Here is a 21,244-nt window from a genome sequence, read left to right as displayed (position 1 = left end):
ATTATTATTATTATTATTATTATTATTATTATTATCATTATCATTAGGTTGTTTGAGTTAACTATACTAATGTTATAGATCTGTTTATTAGGATAACGATGTATATGAGGAACCAAATTTTGGATGATCCACGTGCTATCGTGTAGTATATTGTTGACCTTATGCTCAATGCAAGAAACAATAGGTAATATTTTTTGTTACACATATTATGAGGATTTATGAGTTTATTTTAGTTGGTTTATAAATCTTTATCAAGTTGCAAATGGCGGTTATACTAATATGGCTTTTTCTGGTAGAAGGGTAACACCCATTTTTTTATATTAGTTTGGGTTTTCATAATCTATGGATGAAGTTTGTGGGGGTTTAAGTCGGTTTTTAACTAATTTGAGTAGCATTAAAATCTTCAGTTGCTTGATTTGACCCTACTATGATTTAGACCATTCAATTATATAAATTTAACCAACCTTTTTTAAAATGATTGTTGCTAAAATTTTGAGGGTTTTGTTTATTTATGCAAACATTTGAGCTTTCTTGATTCTTCATTTGATGTTTTTCATGTTCTTTAATCACAGTAGATCAAATTGACCAGTAAGTGACTGACTTGATGAAATAAATTGCCTTTTTTAAAAAAAAAAAATTAATCCCTTTTATATGTTTTATTTATTTATGTTTGTTTATGCTCGCTCGTTTATGTTTATTTGTTTTGTGTCTGTTCGTTTAGTAGTTATATTTATATTAACATAAACATAAAAGGGGCTTTATTGTGTATTTGTTATTTTTATCTGCTGATGTAGTTGGTTAATTTCAATCAAATACAATTTTTGGAAATATTAAAAAAAAGTTATGTGTATATATTGCATTCTTCTTTTGGGACAATTAATGGACATTAAAAAAAAGTTGTACATATTTGTATTATGTTGTTGGTCCATTTTTTTCGATGCACTTGATGTTGGTTTAGCAGTTCGTATTAAATGAAACTAAAACTGTCTTATTTGAAGTCATTTGGTGCTCATATATTATTTTAAATTGTCTAATTTGACTAATTGCAGGTCAAAGAAAGATTCACATGACTAATATAGTAACATTTTACATATGCAAAGTCAGAGGAAAGGAAGGCGCATACGTGATTTTTTAGTCTTTGGTAAGTCAATATGGTGGTGGTGAGCCATTTTCAGTATCTACTGCAGAAGAGTTTAAAGCTGCAGAAACTCTGAATTATCTTAGGGAACAGCTAAGGGAAAGACGACATGTCTAATTATTCATTCTGAATTTGGATTCGTGCCTCGAATAAACAGGTAAGATGGATTGTAGTTTTATGCGTAGTGAGTTTATTTAACTTTTAATCATTTTAATAGTGTTATTTTTGACACAAAATGATGGGCTGGCTCGGTTAGATAACGGGCCAAATGGTTTTGTATCAAAATGAGTAATTTTTAGTAGTTAGTACGTAGTACGAGTCAAAATGGATTTGTGTCGATACGAGTAATCTTTAGTTCGGTGAAATTGGGTTTGTCACGACATGAGTAATTTTTAGTACGGCCCACCGATTGATCTACAAACAACAATTTTACATTTTTGTCGACCAGTTGACTCTTTTGATAAGTGAATACACGTTTTTTTTGGATATTATCGTGTAAGGCAAGCATGAATAAGTGAGTAAGCTACAAGATTTCATAAAAATGTTCTAAGGCCGATAATGGTTATTACTCTTTTTTTTGGATGTTAGTTTTAAGTAAAAGTTTTCATAAAAATGTTCTAAGGCAATTCTTCATGACTGTTTATGACTCGTAGAAGGCCGATAATGGTTTTAACAAATCTTTTGCACATGGGATAGTCAACCCATCCAACTAAATCATTATTTGATATATTAATACGAGGTCAAAATTGAACAATTACCGCTCTTACGCGATAGAAGAATTGCCGACCAGGGAAAATATCGTCACCGCCGTATCACGCGGGTTACCTACTAGTATATATATATATAATAGTTATAAATGATAACTTTGGTGCCGCCAAGTCCATAATGGGCCACTTGGCGACACATTTTTAGTTCTTGCCATTTGGGTTTTTTTTCATGTTTTATTACCATAACGAAGTAATAGAAGTTTGAGAGAACACCTTTGTTTCTTTTGTTGCTCTAAGTTAGTACCGTAATAAACGTGACGGAAACCGACCGATTTCACGTAGACTCGCGGTCTCAATGCCTATGACCGGAAATGTTAGGCTTCTATCAACGCCCGAGTTTACCGATCGTAGCCACCCCACAGATCCACCTCAATGTTTATATATATTTTTTATTTTTTTGTTTAGTTCCGGTACAATAATACACGTAACTGAGACCGTCGAATCCGTGTCAGCTTACCGCCACAACACTTTGGACGACATCGTTTGCTTTAGACCACCACCTGGGTTTTACCACCCTGTGTTGCGTCGGCTAAAACACTAGTTCTTATATAAAAAAGTGTTTAAAAGACAGAACAAGTAAAAATAACAAAGACCAAACAAGTAAAAAAAATCAAAGGCGTTTAAAAAACCGAACAATTTCAAGATTTAGACAAAAGAATCATGGTAAATGAACAATTAACTTAAACAAAGCCCAAAGTCGAACGTGAAAACATAAGACAAAAGTGTTGATCAACTTAAACAAAGCACAAAGTTGAACTTAAAAGGCACTAGACAAATTGTTTGTGAATCGGTTGCGTAAAGATGTCAGTTGACAATGTTAAGAGGATACCTTGTTACTTTGACAGCATCAAGTATACACACTTATGGGTGTTCAAGATACTTCCAAGCAATTAAGCCATGTGGTATACTCTAACCCCAACATATGTTAAAATAACATGACACTTTATAGATTGATTAAACCACTCTCCACTTGTGTTAAATATGTTAAAAAGATGTCTTGGATTATGCTTTTAACGGGTTAAAAGGGAAAGAACAATATATTAAATTAACAACTAATAGGGGTGAGATGGAGTTAAAATGATTAAATCATTTCCTTTGGGTGAGATGGAGTGAAAGAGAGAAAAATGAGTGATATTGTGCTTATGTGGAGTTAACATGTGTGACACTCGTCATTTTCGGTTTAACTTGTATTTGTTTTTGTATCAGAAACCCGAACCGTTTTGGTCTTTCGGATCTTTCGTTATTAATAAAATATTGAGTTTTATGTTCTTTTATGCTACACAATTGTCGGGTCAAGAAATAATCTCTTTCGGTACTTTAAAACACCTTTTTTGGGCTAAAAATGAGTTAAAACAAACTTAAGGGACTAAAATTGTCAAATAACAAAAGCATGTAACTCTTAAAAGAAACATTATGATCAACCCTTCACTCTTTCTCTATATAAACAAGATCAACGCATCTTATTTGGGTTTGCTCATTCACCCCAAACTCTCCAGATTCTAGATCTAAATATTCTTTCTTCAAGCTCTTGATAGTTTGACTCTTCAAGGTCAAACTAATACTAATCTTTGTTCTAACTAATTATTGCTAATTAAAGCTTGTTATTATAACTTATTTAAAAATATACCCCCCTTGTTTCCTTAGCTTTCCCTTTTTCGGGCCACGTCGGTTTAGGTGTATTATTAGACAAGGCTTCATGGAGGACTATTATAATCCTTGATTAAACACTTTAATTTATGCAAGCTTACTAATGTTATTTAGTTTCTAATTACTTTAGTTTCAAAATCATTTTAATGAGTTCCAGGGTATTGGGTATGTGGCAACCATTCTCGGTTTTATTCCGAGTCAAGGACCGAACCAAAACCGAACTCTTGTTTAAATGCTTTATTATTAACATGTTGTATGTAAGACTTGAGTATTATTATTTCAAAGATTATTTTAATAATTTCTATGGTATTGGGTATGTGGTAACCATCCTCGGTCTTATTCCGAGTCAAGGACTGAACCAAGACCGAACTAAACCGAGTTCACTCGCTTAAGACACACTAGTGTATTTTGTGCCACCGAATCTCATATTTCTTCAAAAACTATATTATAAACAAATTTTAAATTGTTTTATCAAAATACTTGGTATGTCGGATCCAACTTGATCTTATAACAAGTTTGGACCGACAAAGCCAAACACCCGCTTAACGGACGTTAAGGTTCTTCTTAATAGAACTACACACTTGGTTAAGTTTCTTTTGATTTCATTGAGTTATCTCATAACATTTATCACTTTGGAATCTCGACTTCGGGCTTGACCAATTATCAAGACTCAAATCGACAAATCCGAACACTCGTAAAATCTCGTCTTAGTATCTATTTAACAAAGGGTCTTGCAATAGCATAATTATACCCAAATATTTACTTAACAAAGGTTAAGAAACTAATGAATAGAATACTGAGACCCGATTTCGAGTAAACTTACTTTTCAAAAACCATTACTTTAATTTTTTTTATGTATTTACACTTTAACTCTCAAACTTTAATTATTTATCTTACTTGTTATGTTATTTTACTTTAAGTTTTTAAAATCCATCAACTAACTCAAGACCTTTCTTAATCTAGGTCTTGCCCGTTGACCTTACCTTCCCGTTTTATCGCAAACTAATCCTTCAAGTTATTTATTTCACGTGAGTACATTTCATCCCCCGGTTTCCTTTTTATACTTTGGGGGTAACATGCTGTCACACCCCGACTTAGGGCCTAGGCGTGTGACCAATAGTTGGTACCTGTTTTGTAAATATATCAGAGTTGTGGGTTTTTAGCGGAAGTCTTTTATTATAAAATATTCATTTATAAAATGTCGGATTAAAATATCCGTTCAATGTTTATAAAACTTGTTTGAGTAAATATTTTCTTTTCGGCGGAAGTCTTTGAATAAAATATTATTATATTGAAAACCTCGTGTTTAAATACCCGTTTGATATTTCAAATACCTTTCATTTGAAAACATGATTCTTTATAATATTTTAATATAAAATATCTGAGCCATCAGATAGCATGTATTGACTAATTCTCCAATCTCCTATCATGTCTTGCTTGTCTGTCCTAACATTTCTTGTTTCCTGTAAAATGGTTAGAAAATACGTCAGCACACAGCTGGTGAATGACGCTGACTCTTTATAAAAATCTTTTCAATACCTTTGTGAAACCAACAATAATACCTTTGTGACTACTCATTAGGCACCCAACTACATTGAGATCAAATTACTCTAAGTACCTTGTACAATTAATTATATACACAATATCATTTCTCTGAACAGTTTAGTAGACTTCCATAGGCATGTTGATAATATGCATGACCTATGGGAAATGCCGAGTCACCATGTTTGAATGGATCCAGACACATGTATACTCTTAATCAGAGTGTCCGTTTATTATTATTGTAACACAAAGTTTTAAGGATTCGTAAATCCTATGCAAACATTCAGACTCTAAAAGAGTTTGTAAAAGGTTTAGGGTGTATTCAACTTTTCTGTTTATAATCAGTTTTTGATACTGATACTGATCCTGTTTTCTGATTCTGTTTCTTGATTGGTTACCTCGGACCTATAGTACGAGAATAACCTTTGTATAAATTACTAGATCACCGATCTAGCTTCAGACCTTTAGTATGTTTTGTATAGATTTAACCTTGATACTCATTTGTTTTTATAAAATATTTAGACCTTTAGTCCCTTTCTTTATTTATCAATTATATGTTCGTTTCTTCTTCAGGAAGAAACATCTATACTGAGTTTATTCTTCAAGAAGAAACATTAATTTCTTTAATTATAATCTCTTATATATATATATATATATATATATTATATTTCTTAGTCATAAAGAAATACTATTTTAACTATAACCTTCGCTTAAAAAAATTTATATTATACTTAATTGTAATCAAGGTTTGGGCTATACCCCTGACTATGGTCTAAACCATTTATAATAATAAAATAATAACTTAAACAGAACTCCTACCTCACACGGGTATTCGGAGTTAGATATTTAAAACTTATCTAGCATCACTTCTACTCTATATCGTGTATTGAGCATAAACCATCAGAACTTTGGAGCTTGGCACGTACTACGAGGCTGGCACGCAAACCGAGGTGATATCTGGGGGTTGCCGGGTTGTGTACGTACTTCATGGAAACTTCGGGTATTGGCACGGTTTACGAGGTGATGTTTGTCGGATCGGTGGCACGCAAAACGATGCTCGGCACACAATCCAACGTAGAGAGATAAAATAACTTAGAGAGAGAGAGTGTGTGGGAGGTGTGTGGAGAAATTCCGTGATCCTCCTGTCACACCCCAAACTACGGCCTAGGAGCATGACGCATATGTTGGTACCACATTTGTAAATAAATCAGAGTTACGTTATTTAGCGGAAGACTCTATAACTTGTGGATTTAAAGGGTAATATTACAAAAGACGGGATTTATAAAATACTCATTTAAGTTATAACAAAATATATTACTTGTTTTAATTACAAACCACCATTTAAGTTTATATAAAATAAAATATGAGCCATCGGATATTCATAGCACTTCGTCACTCCAAGCGCTATATTTGTTCACCTACAAAATGTAAATAAAATACGTCAGCAACGAATGCTGGTGAACACGCTGACGCAAAAATATTTTCTTTTACTTTATTACCCCTCGAGACTACGCCTACCTCGGCCCATCGTGGCTTAGGAATAACAAAGTTTAAATAACACATTTATAAACTTGAGTCTCTACACTAGGTCACCTTAGCAAACACTGCAGCGTTCGACTTAGTTAAGTACCCGTAAGTACACACATGGTCGTGCTTCCTATAGGAAAGCGTCCTACGACCAGGCGTGGTGCGATGTGCCCACCGCGTACTACCACATATGTAAGGATCCAGACAAACGTATACTACAGCCTGAGGGCTAGGCTTATACCCTTATTTATAACGGTTTTAGGAACATGTAGTTCCTTGTAAATAATTTTCATATAACATGTTGACTTGTTTTAAAATAAGTTTGTAAAAGTTTGGAAGCGTATTCACCTTTTCACTTTGGGATCGGCTTCAATCACCGTCCGAGGGTCTTTCCCTATTTATCTCGCACCTATAGTACGAGTATAAACATTTGTTAGTCGGATATACAATCCGGCTTAATACCTTTAGTCTTATCTTATAAACTTTACCTCGATGAACCTTTAGTTCAAATCTCGTTTACTTGAAAACCTATAGTTTAAAAGTAATTTATAAACCTTTAGTTTATTTGTAAAACCCGACGTTTCTTCTTCTTTAAGAAACGTATTCTTTTCTTTTATTACTTAAGAATAATCATTATCACTTAAATAATATTTTCATAACAAAATATATATATACTTACACACATATATATTTATCAATATTCATATTCTTATCTTTGTTTCTTTTTTTGTTATGTTTTCTTTTCTTTTATCGAGTTATCGAGTATAACATCGACTTAAGGTTTAAGCCTGATAATAATATTCTTACATATTCAATTGTCGTTACGCTTACCTTGTTGGCGTTTAGAAACCCTAGGAACTTGAGCAGCACTCCAACACCGCTTGGTCTCCTTTATTTTGATCAACGTCCCTCCTTGTCGCCAAACGATAATACCAATCTTCAACACTCGTTGGCACGCTTCTCGAGATTCATCGCCATGATAACAAACGCCTTCTTGGTTGTATGTGGGTGGAGGGTGACACGAACTTCGAGGAAATGTTGGCACAGATTTCGAGGAATCGGGGCACGCTTATCGAGGTGGATTGATAATATGGTTGGGATATTCTAGAGAGAGGCTAGAGAGAAGTGAGAGAGCAGGTTTTGGTGTGATTGGAATGATATCCCGGACCTGCTATTTATAGACAAAGTTTGGCGTCCCATCGCGGTGCGCGACCGCCACCTAGGTACCCGTCGCGTACCGCGACGTAGCCCTGGTGAGTCACAATATAGGTCTGCCATGTGGCGACACGTGGCAGACGCTGCGCCACGTGGCGACACGTTGCGGACGTGTTGCCACGTGGTGATACGTGGCGGCAGACGGTGCCACGTGGCATACGTGTCACAACGTGTCAGACATGCCATCGCGGTACGCGATGGGGGTCTCTTCTGATCCATCGCGTAGCGCGATGGGTTATGAAAACATAATTTTTATTTTTAACCCTCATGTTTGGATTTTGACATATTTAGTCCCTTAACTTTGAAAACTTGAAATTTTGAACTTGAATTTTACACGATGTTACACCTCCCCTTTATACTTGAAATCTGGTCCCATCACGATACGCGATGGGCTCCTTTCTCATGGTCATCGCGTATCGTGATGACACATGTTGTCAGACGTTGCCACGTGTCGCCACGTGGCCTGGCACGTATGACACGTGTCGCTACGTGGCCTGATACATCTGCCACGTTGTAAGGCCCCATTGTCACACCCCAACCTACGGCGAAAATGTCGAGGCGTGAGCTGATTGCCACAGCTCACAAGGTACTATCATGCAATTGTAAAGCGACAATATTTAATTAATTTATTTTTTTTTATTTTTTTTATTAAATAATTTTTTCTTATTGGCTCCTTTTATATTTTATAGAAACAATTAATTTATTAATTGTCAACGAACATTTAAGTACAACAAAAATAGAGAAAATTACAATACAAAACCAACTATTATTGTTTATGTTTAACATCCTAAGGTCATCTCTAGTGAGCTTCATTTCGATAAGCAATCCAATCTATAACCTGCAAATGCGTACAAAATATATATACTTGCCAACAACACATGTTGAGTGAGTAGATTCACCAGTTTTGACAAGAACAAAATGATAATATAATTATATAAATAATATAGTAAAAATAAGCAAAACTGTTATCTGTGAGTATAAACAATGATAGTGTTAAGCAAGTAATGAGTGTCGGTGAAACCATTGCCAATGCGATCGGGCTCCGGCCACTACGACGGTCGTATGATCATACTATAATGAGATTATGTTGGACCTTTCCGAATGCGATTCAAGTAAGCAAATAGCAAGTAACAAACAGTCATTTAATTGATACACAAGACAAAGATCACAGTTTGCGTTTGAGAAATAATAAGATAAATAATTTGATAAATGGTACGCAAGTGTCCCCAAAACGTGAGAAAACAAGTAAAATAGGGGAGTGATTACTGACCTGATTGGATGAACGAAATATAAGTGATGATGTGAGAATGATGAACCTTTCAGGATACACTGACAAGGATTTCTAGTTAAATAATTTAATATTATGAGTGATTAACTAATGAGATATCATATACAATGGATTTAAAATATTCGATGTTCAAGTATCTTTTACTCCATGTTAAACTTTTATTATCTCTCATCACACATTTTCCCCAATTCCCATGAGTGTCTCAGTCGATAAGCAAAAACAAAAACGAATCAATCCAACTCGTCCCCTGACAACCACCCGAAGCTATAAATCCCATTACTTTTACATATTAGACTATTACTAGATATATATTTAAAACACTCAATTTTATCTATGATTATTATTATATATATTTTTTAACAGTTCATTTAAACTCCATTTATATCCATGTATTTTGCATGGAATAAAGCATCATCTAATATTTAGTTTGCAAATCAACTCGTTACGAACATATATATTATATCCAACACTCGTTATGAACATATATATTATATCCAACCTAACCGTTATCAGATCATCATATTTTCATAGTCATGATTTATTCACTGTTAACTTTTAATTCATATTAAAGTGTAATAAGAACATAATAAAGAAAAATATGGTATTGACGTAAAAAGAAAAAAATATATGAATATGCTATCAGTTTGTGAATTAGCCAATGAACGTTTGTTTTAAAATCAAGCATCTATTCCTCTTCATCCTTTTAATCCCATTAGCCCTTGAATATGATAACCCAGCTTTTTGTTCAAATCCATAAAACAAAACAGGAAGTAGTAATTGATCTAGTATTCGGCTGTTACCTTCAATGGTAGCTATAGTTAGAAGATACGGTTGTCGACGGCCGCGACGGTGCTTAATCAGGATTCCAGTGGCAGCATCGGCTTATCGCGGAAGAGCAGAAAGCAGTCGATGATCAGCGGATCGGTGAGGACGGCAACATGCGGCGTAGATCGCAACAGGTGATTTATAGGGCGACGGTGTTGTTATATATACACGGCAGAGAGAAGTAGTCAAGTAGAGATTTAGGTATTGTAATTATGAGATTGCAAAGAGTTTTTTTTTTTTTTTTTGTTATAGTTGAAACGATTTCTATTCTGCTTAATAGTTTCAATCTATCCTTAAATAACATCTTTAAAATCCTTTTAGCAATTTAGGTAACAATATCATTGAAATATTGGGTAAAAATTAAATCATTAATAGTTTTGCATGTTATTGTTTTCTTAAAAAAAAACATTTGTTTTTATATATCTCTAACCATTATAGACTTTACACATTCAACCTTTTTTTTATTTTCAAAATTAATTTGTATAATACGTTTTATAATCATAAGTTGTCAACCTGGTCCCTTATACTTATTGTGGACACGAAATAGGTTAAAACAAATATTTATGGTGCAAAAATGTACTCTTAATAAAGTTAAAAGAATATTAGTAGAATATATATTGATTAACTTACCAATGATGAAAACGGGTCGGGTATTAGACATTAACACGTTAAACGAAAACCCGAGTTGTTACACCCGTTACTGGTGCCCTACATTTGGCGTTGGATTTACTCATAAACACGGTTCTAAATATCAGAGTTAATTAAAACATTCGCGGAATATTAAAACTTTCATAAAACATTACATATTAATTCATAACTTGTCTTAAACAAACATCTTGTCTTTCAAAGTCAAATATAAATTATAAAACGTCTAGAGTCTTCAGATGTCAGACTCTTATTCTTCTGCCATGTGTCGCCGCTCAAGCCAGCTGTCTCATTCTATTCACCTGCGTGCATACTAAAAGTTAGCTACACTGAGTGAGTTCTAGTTAATCATACAACATACAACACATTCATAACTGCATACTTTCGTATGTACTTCATACTTTCATACCTACTTACCTTCATACTTTCTTTCTTTCTTTCATATTCATACCTTACATTTTAAAGAGCATTACGCCCTATAACCTTCGCATATATTATTAGGGTATGCAACCCTTTAACATTCGCATATATTATTAGGGTATGCAACCCTTCAACCTTCGCATATATTATTAGGGTATGCAACCCTTCAACCTTCGCATATATATTATTAGGGTATGCAACCCTTTAACCTTCGCATATATTATTAGGGTATGCAACCCTTTAACCTTACCTTACATTTCATTATCATCTTCATTATCACATCCATGCATATAATATCATACATATCATAGTCTTACATACTTCCTTATTCACATGCACTTATCATACATACTACACTATACTTTCCTTAACAATATATGCAATACCCGAAGGTCGTTCATGTACTGTCAAGCATACATTCACAACTATCACATTCTTCATTAAGGCATACACTTACCATTTAGGGTAAGTGTATTAACATTCACATTGAGTATGCACACAGCCCCGAAAACATAACAAGGAAATGGGGCTAGAAACTCACCTGAACTCTGTTACGTTCACTGTTAATCGTTATTCCCTTCTTGAGCTGTGCACGACTAATTGTATAACAATTACGCATATCAATTAACTATCACTAACCATATCATCTTTCTAGTTTAATTATTACCCTCAACGAACGAGGGTCCGGGGGCAGCGCCCCTGGCAGCAGGGTTCTAGGGGCGGCAGCCCCTAGCGGGGTCCAAGGGGCAGAGCCCCTGGCTGGGGTTAAGCTGCTATAACGAATTAAGCCTGATTCGTTAACTAATTCGTCATCTTATTTCGTTATCTGAACATAACCTAATTCGTTATCTTATCACCATCTGGTTCGTCATTCCAATTCGTTATCTGAACATGCCCTGATTCGTTACCCTATTCGTAACGAATTGACAAGTAACGAATCACCTGATTCGTTATCTGGTTCGCTAGTTGATTCGTGAATCTGGTCTGTTGTCTAGTTCGTTATTTTTGTATAACGAATGGATAGATTCGTTATCCATTCACATGAATGAGTCCCATTAGTTATGTACGCATAACGAATTGACCATCTATAACGAATTATCTACAGTTCTTATCCAGATCTTTGACTCTAGGGTCAAAGTCAAAATCAATAAGAACACATATTAGTCAACATACACAAGATCTGCAATTAAACCTTCGATTCTTAACGAAACAACACAAATTTGGTACCAATGGATTTGGAATTACAGCGCCTACAAACCCTAATCGTCCATTCATCCAAATATTCACGTTTATGAGGTGCAATTTATGCATCTTTATTACTGTTTTCTTTAGCTTAACAATTAACCTATCAAATGATAATCAATTTCAGTAATCTTTGTTTCGTTAGATTCGTTTTCACAAGACTCAAACATATGTATGATTTCTAAACGATTCCGAACCTATATGAACAAGTTCTCGATATAAACGTACCTTAAACGAGTCGTTTCGTGAACACATTTAAGCCTTGATGTTGTTTTGGTTCTTCATGATGATCTAGCACCAACAAGCTCAGGTTCTCGTCTTCGGATCTTGGCTCGGGTTATAGGATAATGTTTGTGTGTGTTTTTCAAGGTGTAAGCTATGGTGTAGAGATGGATAAAAATATAAAGGATTAGGGTTTAAGGGGTATTTATACTCCCTTAAGCCCATGGACCTAAGGCCCATTCCATTTCTTATTTCATCTTCTAAAGTCTAGGCCCACCTTCTATTAGTTTGTTTATTTAAACCGACACACGACACTTTATCAAATAAACACAGTTTCGTTTATTTATTATAATCAAAAGTAGGATGTTACACACGTATCCTGCCCTGTTGCCACGTGTCACCAGAGTGTGACACGTGTCCTTGAGTCATCACGGACCATCGCGATGGCCGTGTTCTTGGACTTCATTGCGTATCGCGATGGGTCCCAGTACATCATTTTTCATTTTTAGTCCTTTATATTTAGTAGCTTGTCACGTCTGGGTCTAAAGTGCACCATCAAAGCGCTACATTGAGCCCAACGCCCTTCGCATTCGCCTTCGCCATTGTCCTCGCCCGAGCACGTGCGCGTCGGGTGCTACGCATCCTCCGCTAGGACCACTAGGTGCATGCTAAGCATAAAAGAATATAACTATGGAAACTTTGTCTCTTATAAAGAGCTTCCATTTCTTTACCACTTTCCACGTGGGATGGATTCCATATTCCTTATTTATACCCATGTGAAATGCTTCCACTTTCTTGCATTTTTCAATGTGGGATGGGCTTTCTTTTCCTTATTTCCTTCATGTGGGAAGACTTACCTTAAATATTTATTTCTTTATTTTTCTTATATTTCCTTATTTAAATATTTTCCATTACTTGTCTTTGAAATTATATTGATCCTTTAACTTTATTATTTGTCAAATTTGGACCAAAATTTTGGGGATGTTACACATGCATACTTATTCAAAACAAGAATGATTTATAATACTCGATCCTCAAACCACAAACTTTAGGGTGTATGATACTAGAATACTTTCTATATTGTGTGTTATATGTTTCATATGCTTTACGTGCACGAGTGTTTATTTTTATGTTGCTATTGAGCCTCAATAAGTATGATTATATGCACCCCTAACTACTTTAGCTTTATGCTAGTATAATAGGGCCTTATTATCCGAGTAAGTTGGTTATTATCGATTAGAAATGATCTTCATTTATTTATGATTTATATAACACAATACTTGCTCTTATTTATAGTTTTATGTACGATTTGTGGATTTTTGCCTTATATATATATATATACTCAAAATATGAAATTGCTCACCAACATACGTGCTTACAAATATTATTTTATGCATTGTTACATGTTTGATTATTGGTTGATTGGAGATTGAAAATGCTATCTTATTTTGAGACTGTTTAGGTTATTAGAAGAATGAACAATTAAATTCTTATATTTGGTGTTATTTTGTGTGAACAAGATGTGTTACTTTTGGTGTTTGAATGAAATTAATGAGTTGTTTAAATATTGTCACTTTAATAATGTCTTACGTTCTTGGGCAATCCGTTGCACCCCGGCATGTTCCGTCGCCTTTGGTCAGGGTGTGACAAGATTGGTTAGAGTATACCACATGGCCTTAGTTAATGGACGTGTTAGAAATAACTAATGACCACTTAAAAACAAATTCATAAAAAGCAATCATTTATAATTCCATTTAAGTTTTATAAATTGGGTGTTTAGGATTCTTCATTTTACCTCCTTATAAGTTTTCGATATTTTAGTAAGTTACAAAAGTGTAACTTATTAACTTTTACCATTAACTTTTCTCTCTCACATCAAAATCCTCGTAAAAAGCTCGTGTACTGCTTCAGCGTATCGTGTAATGGTATCTCTGTTATAAAATATTAGACAAAAATATATAATTAAACTATATAATTATGATATATGCAAATTTCAAAATCACTACTGACAAGAGAAAAAGTGTAATAAGTAAGAACAAAACATAGATGAATGATTGCGAATGTTTTCTATATCCATGTATCATTCAAAGAAATAGAGACAATGTAAGTCAATTATGTTGATCGTCTACATATACCTTTGATGGGGCGACACATCAAACTGAGAGCAAAGTTGAATGATTGCGAATGTTTTCTATATCCATGTATCAATCAAAGAAATAGAGACAATGTAAGTCAATTATGTTGATCGTCTACATATACCTTTGATGGGGCGACACATCAAACTGAGAGCAAAGTTATCTATGTCACCAAGAGACGGCATATCGTATAACCTTAGGGTCTCATACCAAGGATTTTTTAGGCGTCAGAGCCATATAGCTTGATCTCCACTGGCCAGTTAAACAGAAATCGAACCACAACCTTCATTTTGGACATCATAGTTGTCTTGAGAACGTGGTTGAAGTTGACGAGCCTAAGACAACCCCAATCTTCACTAGCTACGAGCAATTTGTTTGATTGGTTGGGGAACATATAAGATCGATCACTGGGATGATACATTAGGCGATCATTTTTGTTTGATAAAATTTGTGTAGAGAATTAGTAATTTATAGACAAGAAATGAGAAGCGTATTGATAACATGTTAGTGTTATGTCTCCTATAAACCCAAAATTATGTTAACATAAATAAGAAGTGTAATTTTGGAAATTTCTAAGTCTGTTTGATTTAAAGTTGGTGAGTGGTGACTTAAAACACTAGTCTACCGATTAGTAACGGAACAATTTGTACTAGTTGTAATTATTTATTGTATATGGTATTTTGTTAATAGCCTTAAGAGTTTGTTAGGAATGCTTTGTATTTATTTTGAACGATTTGTGAATAGACGATATCAAGTAATTAACTACATGTTTGAAAACTTTTGCTAAACAATTAGCTCGTAAAAGTAACATTCACATTAAATCTAATTGTTGTGTCGAGTTCTTTCCAGATAACTTAACCTTAACAATATCTAAGGCTCACCGGTATACACCTTTCACACCAGTGAGGGGTCCGACGTGGAAGGTGAGGTGGCACCCCTCACGCGAGGGGTCGCGCAGGAACCTCCCCTAAATCGGCCACGCGTGACATGAGGAGACTGGCGATGGCCAGTTGGGTCATGCAAAAATACACAAATTTCATTTTCTTTGGCTAGAACTATTAAACTATAGGGTGGTTGTTTGGTGGAAGAAAAGGTGGATGGTCGGCCGTGGTGATTAGGTAACGAGGTGGTGAAAGAGAGGTTGAAGAAGAAGGTGGAAATGCGGGATTAGGTTTATGAATTTTTGTGTATTTTTTTTCTTTTTTGCTTTAGTTAATAATAATGATATTAATACTAATTCAATTGTTAATGTTAGATTTAGATACTAAATTTATAAATTATGTTAAATAAAATTTGAAAATAGAAAATGAAGAATGATGGAGGATGATGAAATGGTGTATAGTCGTAGGTTGAAGGGTGATGTTGAATGATGGGGGAAAACTGACGCAATGTAGACGTGACGAATTAAGGAAATGATATTGAGGGATGTATACTCCTTTGTCGAATGATTATATTAAAATAGTTAATCTACATGTTCTGATAAAAGAAAATAACTTTGAACACATGTTAGTTAGAGATTCATTCCTAACATAAATTTTATGCTTAAAGTGTTTACCTGTTTTTAATGAAAATATATTTATGTCAGTGTAATGAAAATATATAAATGTCAGTCAAATAACTAATTATCTAAATTAAATACGTGGGTGTTTATGTATATATAATCAAAATATTTATATATTTAATGAATGTAGGAGACGAATGTGGTGAAATTTAATGAACCTTTTTTATAGATTTAAGATGATAAAAACAAGAAAATTATGAATGAATAGCAATTTTATAGAGTACAAAAGCATGTTTTATTCATTCTTTTTACATATGATGTTCTTTTGTTATGTCATTCGTAATGAAACATTTTATAATCTTTTGTTAGAATTCGTTATTTCATTAAAATATAGTTACAACTTATAAAATCACATGTGCATCTTTTTCGTGTTATGAAGAAATTGCTTTAAATACACCACGTCCCAAATTTAATTATTTAATTTTTATAATTTAGAGAAAAGATCAAATAAGAAGTTTGATTTTCCTAAGAAGGCTAGGAAGGAGGGTATTTTAGTCTACTACCTTAGTATTGAAACCCACTTAATTTAATTTTAAAAACCCACTTAATTAAAACCCACTTAAATTTTCACTCATCTCCTACAACTACCACCGCTCACCGCCACCACCTTGCAGGAAAAGTCTTTGGAAATTTCGTCGGAAAATAGAACACTATGAAAAAACACAATAAAAAAGACACAATGTAAAAACACAATGAAAAAAACAAAATGAAAATAAAAACACAATGACAAAAACACAATGAAAAACACAATTAAATAACACAAGGTAAAAAACATAATGCAAAAAAACACTATGATAAAATAAAACACAATTGTATAACACAATTTTGTAAAACACAATTTTGGTAAAACACAATTTGTAAAAAACCCATGAAATTCTTTTTTATTTTTATATAGCAATATAGTACTCGTATAAAAGATAAAAAAAACACTCGTTATTAAAGTGAAATTGTTTTTTAAAAAAATCTGTATAAAAAGGTAATGGACGTTTTAAAATGATAGGAGAATTTGGCATGTGCCTTGCATGTAAAGAAAAAAAATAAACAAATATGTTATCCCTATTATGCCCTTTTACACTTATTTTTCTCTCTATTATAACTCATCGCTTATAATTTAATCGTATTTCATTTCGGGTTTTAAAACCAGTTAATTAATAAAACATAATAACAATATAACATCACACCACTCGTCACTCTTATCTTCTTGATTCAGATCGAAGGAAGCTTTCCAAACCTCCATTAATGGCGACTCCACCTTCCTTTTTCTTCTTCTTCCTTATATTCTTCCTCTTCATCTCCATCTCCGCCGCAGACTCCCACTTCGAAGGCTTCGACGCCGACGACGACCCAGATTCCGACGACTCCACCATCATCCTCCAATCCCACCGCCGTTCTCCACCACCACCCACCACCCTAACCACCTCACCCGATCCACCAAACCCACAATCCGATCCCAATCCAACGCCCACTACTTCCACGTCATCATTCGAATACTGGGATGAAGACGAATTCGAAGGCTTCCCCACTCAAAACCCACCTCCAGAATCCACCAAAGATTCGGATTCCACCGCTGACCCGACCGATTCCGCATCACCCGACCCGGATCAAAATCCTAGGGTTTCGGATACTAATAAATCCTATTTGATTGAAATTATTTGTGGGTCGTTTTTAATTATGTTTACCGTTAATTATTTCACCGGAAGAAAGGCCAATGAAAGGCTGGCCTTAGCCTGGGCGACCAAATTCGCCACCCAGGACACGATTTTCGATAAGAATTTTAGTCTGTTAGGTGTAGGTGACGGTGACGATTCTCCGTTGTTGTTGAAGGAAGGTCAGAACGTGTTTAAGTTTTACGCGAGCGGGCGGAGGTTTTGCCAAGGGTTGGTGGCGACGATGGAGTTGAAAAGCCGGCAGGATTTGATTGCAAGGGTGTACAATATGATTGTGCCGTGTAAGGATGAGATTACGTTTGAGGTTTATATGAACGATGACGCGATGGATCATGTGGTTTTTGCGTTGGCGAAGAAGAAGGCGGCGAAAGTTATGCAGAAGGAGGTGAGGGATCTGCAGAGGTTTGCGAGTTTGATGACGTCGGTGCCGAGTGGGAGGAAATGGGTTGCGGATGAGCTGGCGGTGATTACGGAGTCCAAAGAGGTTGCTGGTGATTTGATCAATGAGACTGTTCTTGATCAGGTTAGTCATGATTATGCTTCTTAAATGCTTTTGTTTTTTACCACTAGTTTATCTTGTAGGTTGATAGTAATTATGGTAATAATATCTTGTTAGTTTGGACTTCCTAGTCGATTTAGAACAATTTTTTCGATTGCCCAAAAGTTTCTTTTTGTTAAATATTTGCAATTTGATCTTTATCATATTCATAAAGACGGGATAATCTTGATTTGTGAGTACAAAGTTCATAAATTATGTGTTTGTTATAGTGCACTAAAGTCTTTTAGCTAAACTATATATGTTGATGAGTCCTAATCTGTTAATAATTGTCATAAATGGTGTGTTTGTTATACGGTAGTAGGTCAAGTCCATGTGAACTTTAATGTGAGTCTTCAATTATAGTTTGATGACCTAATTGTAAGAATTTGTTGTGTAGACCATGTTATCTTTATTTCTGTATGTATAAAAGAAAATCAAGCTGACATGTATTTTACTATCGGACCTATCACAAACATCGATTTCATAAAATTTATTTTCAACTGAGAAAGAAGATGTCATCAATCAAAACTTTGTTTTAAAAATGTTCGAATCTCTTCCTTGTAACTTTACTTTTAGCCATCCTTTTTTTTCCAATTAAACTTCTTAATAAGGACTATTTAAAAAGGGTTTCATTTCTTACTCTAATCTGTGCTAATATGTGATTTCTCTAATTATTTAATTTCTATGTTTTTATGATTTTCTGAAGTAAGTTACAAAATACAATGTATGACTTTTTAACAATTACAATTCTATAATTCCTTCACTGCATATAAAATGAACCGAACATTGAATTTTTTTTTATTCCTTAAGAGTATGCCTTTCTTCAGAATCTATTATATTAACAGATATATTGAACTATTTTACCATCTAATCTTTTTGTGTTATTACTCTTCCCTTAATAAACTATAAGTACTAAACAACCATAAATGTGAAGTTATTTTCTCAACTTAGTGAGAATTATTTACCATTGACTGCATTTAGCACATTATATTTTTCTGTATAACTATATTTGCCATGTATATAAATCACAATAACGTATAATGTATTAACAGATATATTGTATTAACAGATATATTGAACTATTTTACCATCTAATCTTTTTGTGTTATTACTCTTCCCTTAATAAACTATAAGTACTAAACAACCATAAATGTGAAGTTATTTTCTCAACTTAGTGAGAATTATTTACCATTGACTGCATTTAGCACATTATATTTTTCTGTATAACTATATTTGCCATGTATATAAATCACAATAACGTATAATGTCAAGTCTCTTATCTTTATATATGTAACAAAATTCAACTTTGCTAACATCATAATACTGCTATATAGGTTTTTGTATATGATATTGCTAATGTGAATTCAAATTTTTAACATGTTATCATCTTACGTGTATAATATTATATATAAAACATAAATCTGCAGGTGTTTGGTGAAAAAGCATATGAGAAATATGGAAAGTGGTTCATCTCTATGCATTTTTCAGATCAGCATCAGAGTACCCACAGGAAGATGCTGGTTTTTAAGTTTGCACTCCCAGATGCTAACCATATTGCTGACATGACACGACTGGTGGCTCTAGTGCCCTATTACATCGACCTTATTGGTCGTTACAAACTCAGTTCACAGGTTCATACACTGTTTCCTTCACCTTTTGATTAAAGTAATAAGTGAATTGATTGTAAGTTTTGAATGGTAAAACTTGGTACAGGCCCGGTCAAAGACTGAAGCAGCGCGGTCAAAGGTTGCACAGGAGGTGTACAAGGAGCTTCAAAACGCAAGACAAGAAGCGTTGCAGAGGAAGAAGGCTGAGAGGAGGAAGATGATGGAGGAAGCCGAGTCAAAGCTTAATGCGGAGGCCCTTCGTAAGAAAGAAGCAAAGGAGCGGGCCCGACAACTTAAGAAATCAATGCCCAAAATGAAGATGTCACGAGGCGCCTAATATTGAGGTTAACTTGTAGTTTCCAATTTATTTCTTAAATAGAAACTTGCCCCGATCACCACACTATATGCACTCCTTTGTGGTTTTGATGTTTTTGCCTCTATAGACCAAGGATATTAACTGTTTTTTATAAAGTGTCACCACTACCATATGCAGTATGCACACATGTGGTTGTTTACGTCGATGCATTATTAGTCATCCATGTTGTAGTGTTGTACCACCATTTCCTAACTTGACAATAGTGGTAAGTAGGGACTATAGTATATTCATTTGAATAATATACCCACAAATTTTCAACCCGGTTTCCAATCTAAAGTATTAAGTATAAAAACAACATTTGTTCAGAAGAGTCGCGATGACTTTTCTAAATATCTACATTTTTTCAGAGAGAAGAATGACAATGATTTTTCTCAATAATATGGCAGATTACAATATTAAAAAAAACACTGAAACGACAAAATAAATTAAGCCAAATAAAACTTGCAACCTTTTGATTTGACATAGCAATTGTTTGATAAGGGAAAGAATCGGACGTGGTTGGAAAAATAGTGGTTTAAACTTTAATTAAATTGATTGGTTTTTGATAATCACTAAACTACATGTGACTTGAAATAAATATTTGTTAGGCTGTTTGTGATGATGGAATTTGTTTGAAGAAAACATTTACATGCACCGATCAGATTTAATTGCCAAAAAGAAAATAGAAAGAAGCCTGGAGAAATTTGGAGACTTTATATAATTCAACATTTCATTCACAGTCTGATCGAAATAAAGACATAATATTGTGAGGTTTCAGTATCTTAACATAATGAATGTTTTAAGACTTGTAGAGATACACTATTTTGACATAGTGTGTTGAAGAAGGTCATCACCACCTTTGCTTAGTAAGACGTTGTATTGGTGATCCCTACCTTCTTGGGA

The 21,244-nt window shown here is 34.1% G+C and overlaps 1 protein-coding gene across 1 annotated transcript; it reads left to right on the top strand.

Annotated features, from left to right (window-relative positions):
* The first annotated feature begins 17,337 nt into the window (after window positions 1–17,337).
* LOC143626672 (uncharacterized protein At5g49945-like) lies at window positions 17,338–20,508 on the top strand. Its single transcript, XM_077096678.1, has 3 exons — window positions 17,338–18,364; window positions 19,807–20,010; window positions 20,093–20,508. The coding sequence occupies exons 1-3, from the start codon at window positions 17,414–17,416 to the stop codon at window positions 20,321–20,323; spliced, it is 1,386 nt and encodes a 461-aa protein (XP_076952793.1). The 5' UTR covers window positions 17,338–17,413; the 3' UTR covers window positions 20,324–20,508.
* The last annotated feature ends 736 nt before the right edge of the window (window positions 20,509–21,244 follow it).

This window comes from Bidens hawaiensis, unplaced genomic scaffold (assembly GCF_021521415.1).
Source record: "Bidens hawaiensis isolate Kalapana, Puna unplaced genomic scaffold, B.hawaiensis_p1.1 tig00004474_1, whole genome shotgun sequence".
Classification (NCBI taxonomy): Eukaryota; Viridiplantae; Streptophyta; class Magnoliopsida; order Asterales; family Asteraceae; genus Bidens; species Bidens hawaiensis.
Note: the sequence above shows the minus strand (reverse complement) of the source record. Positions and strands in the feature narration are given on the sequence as shown.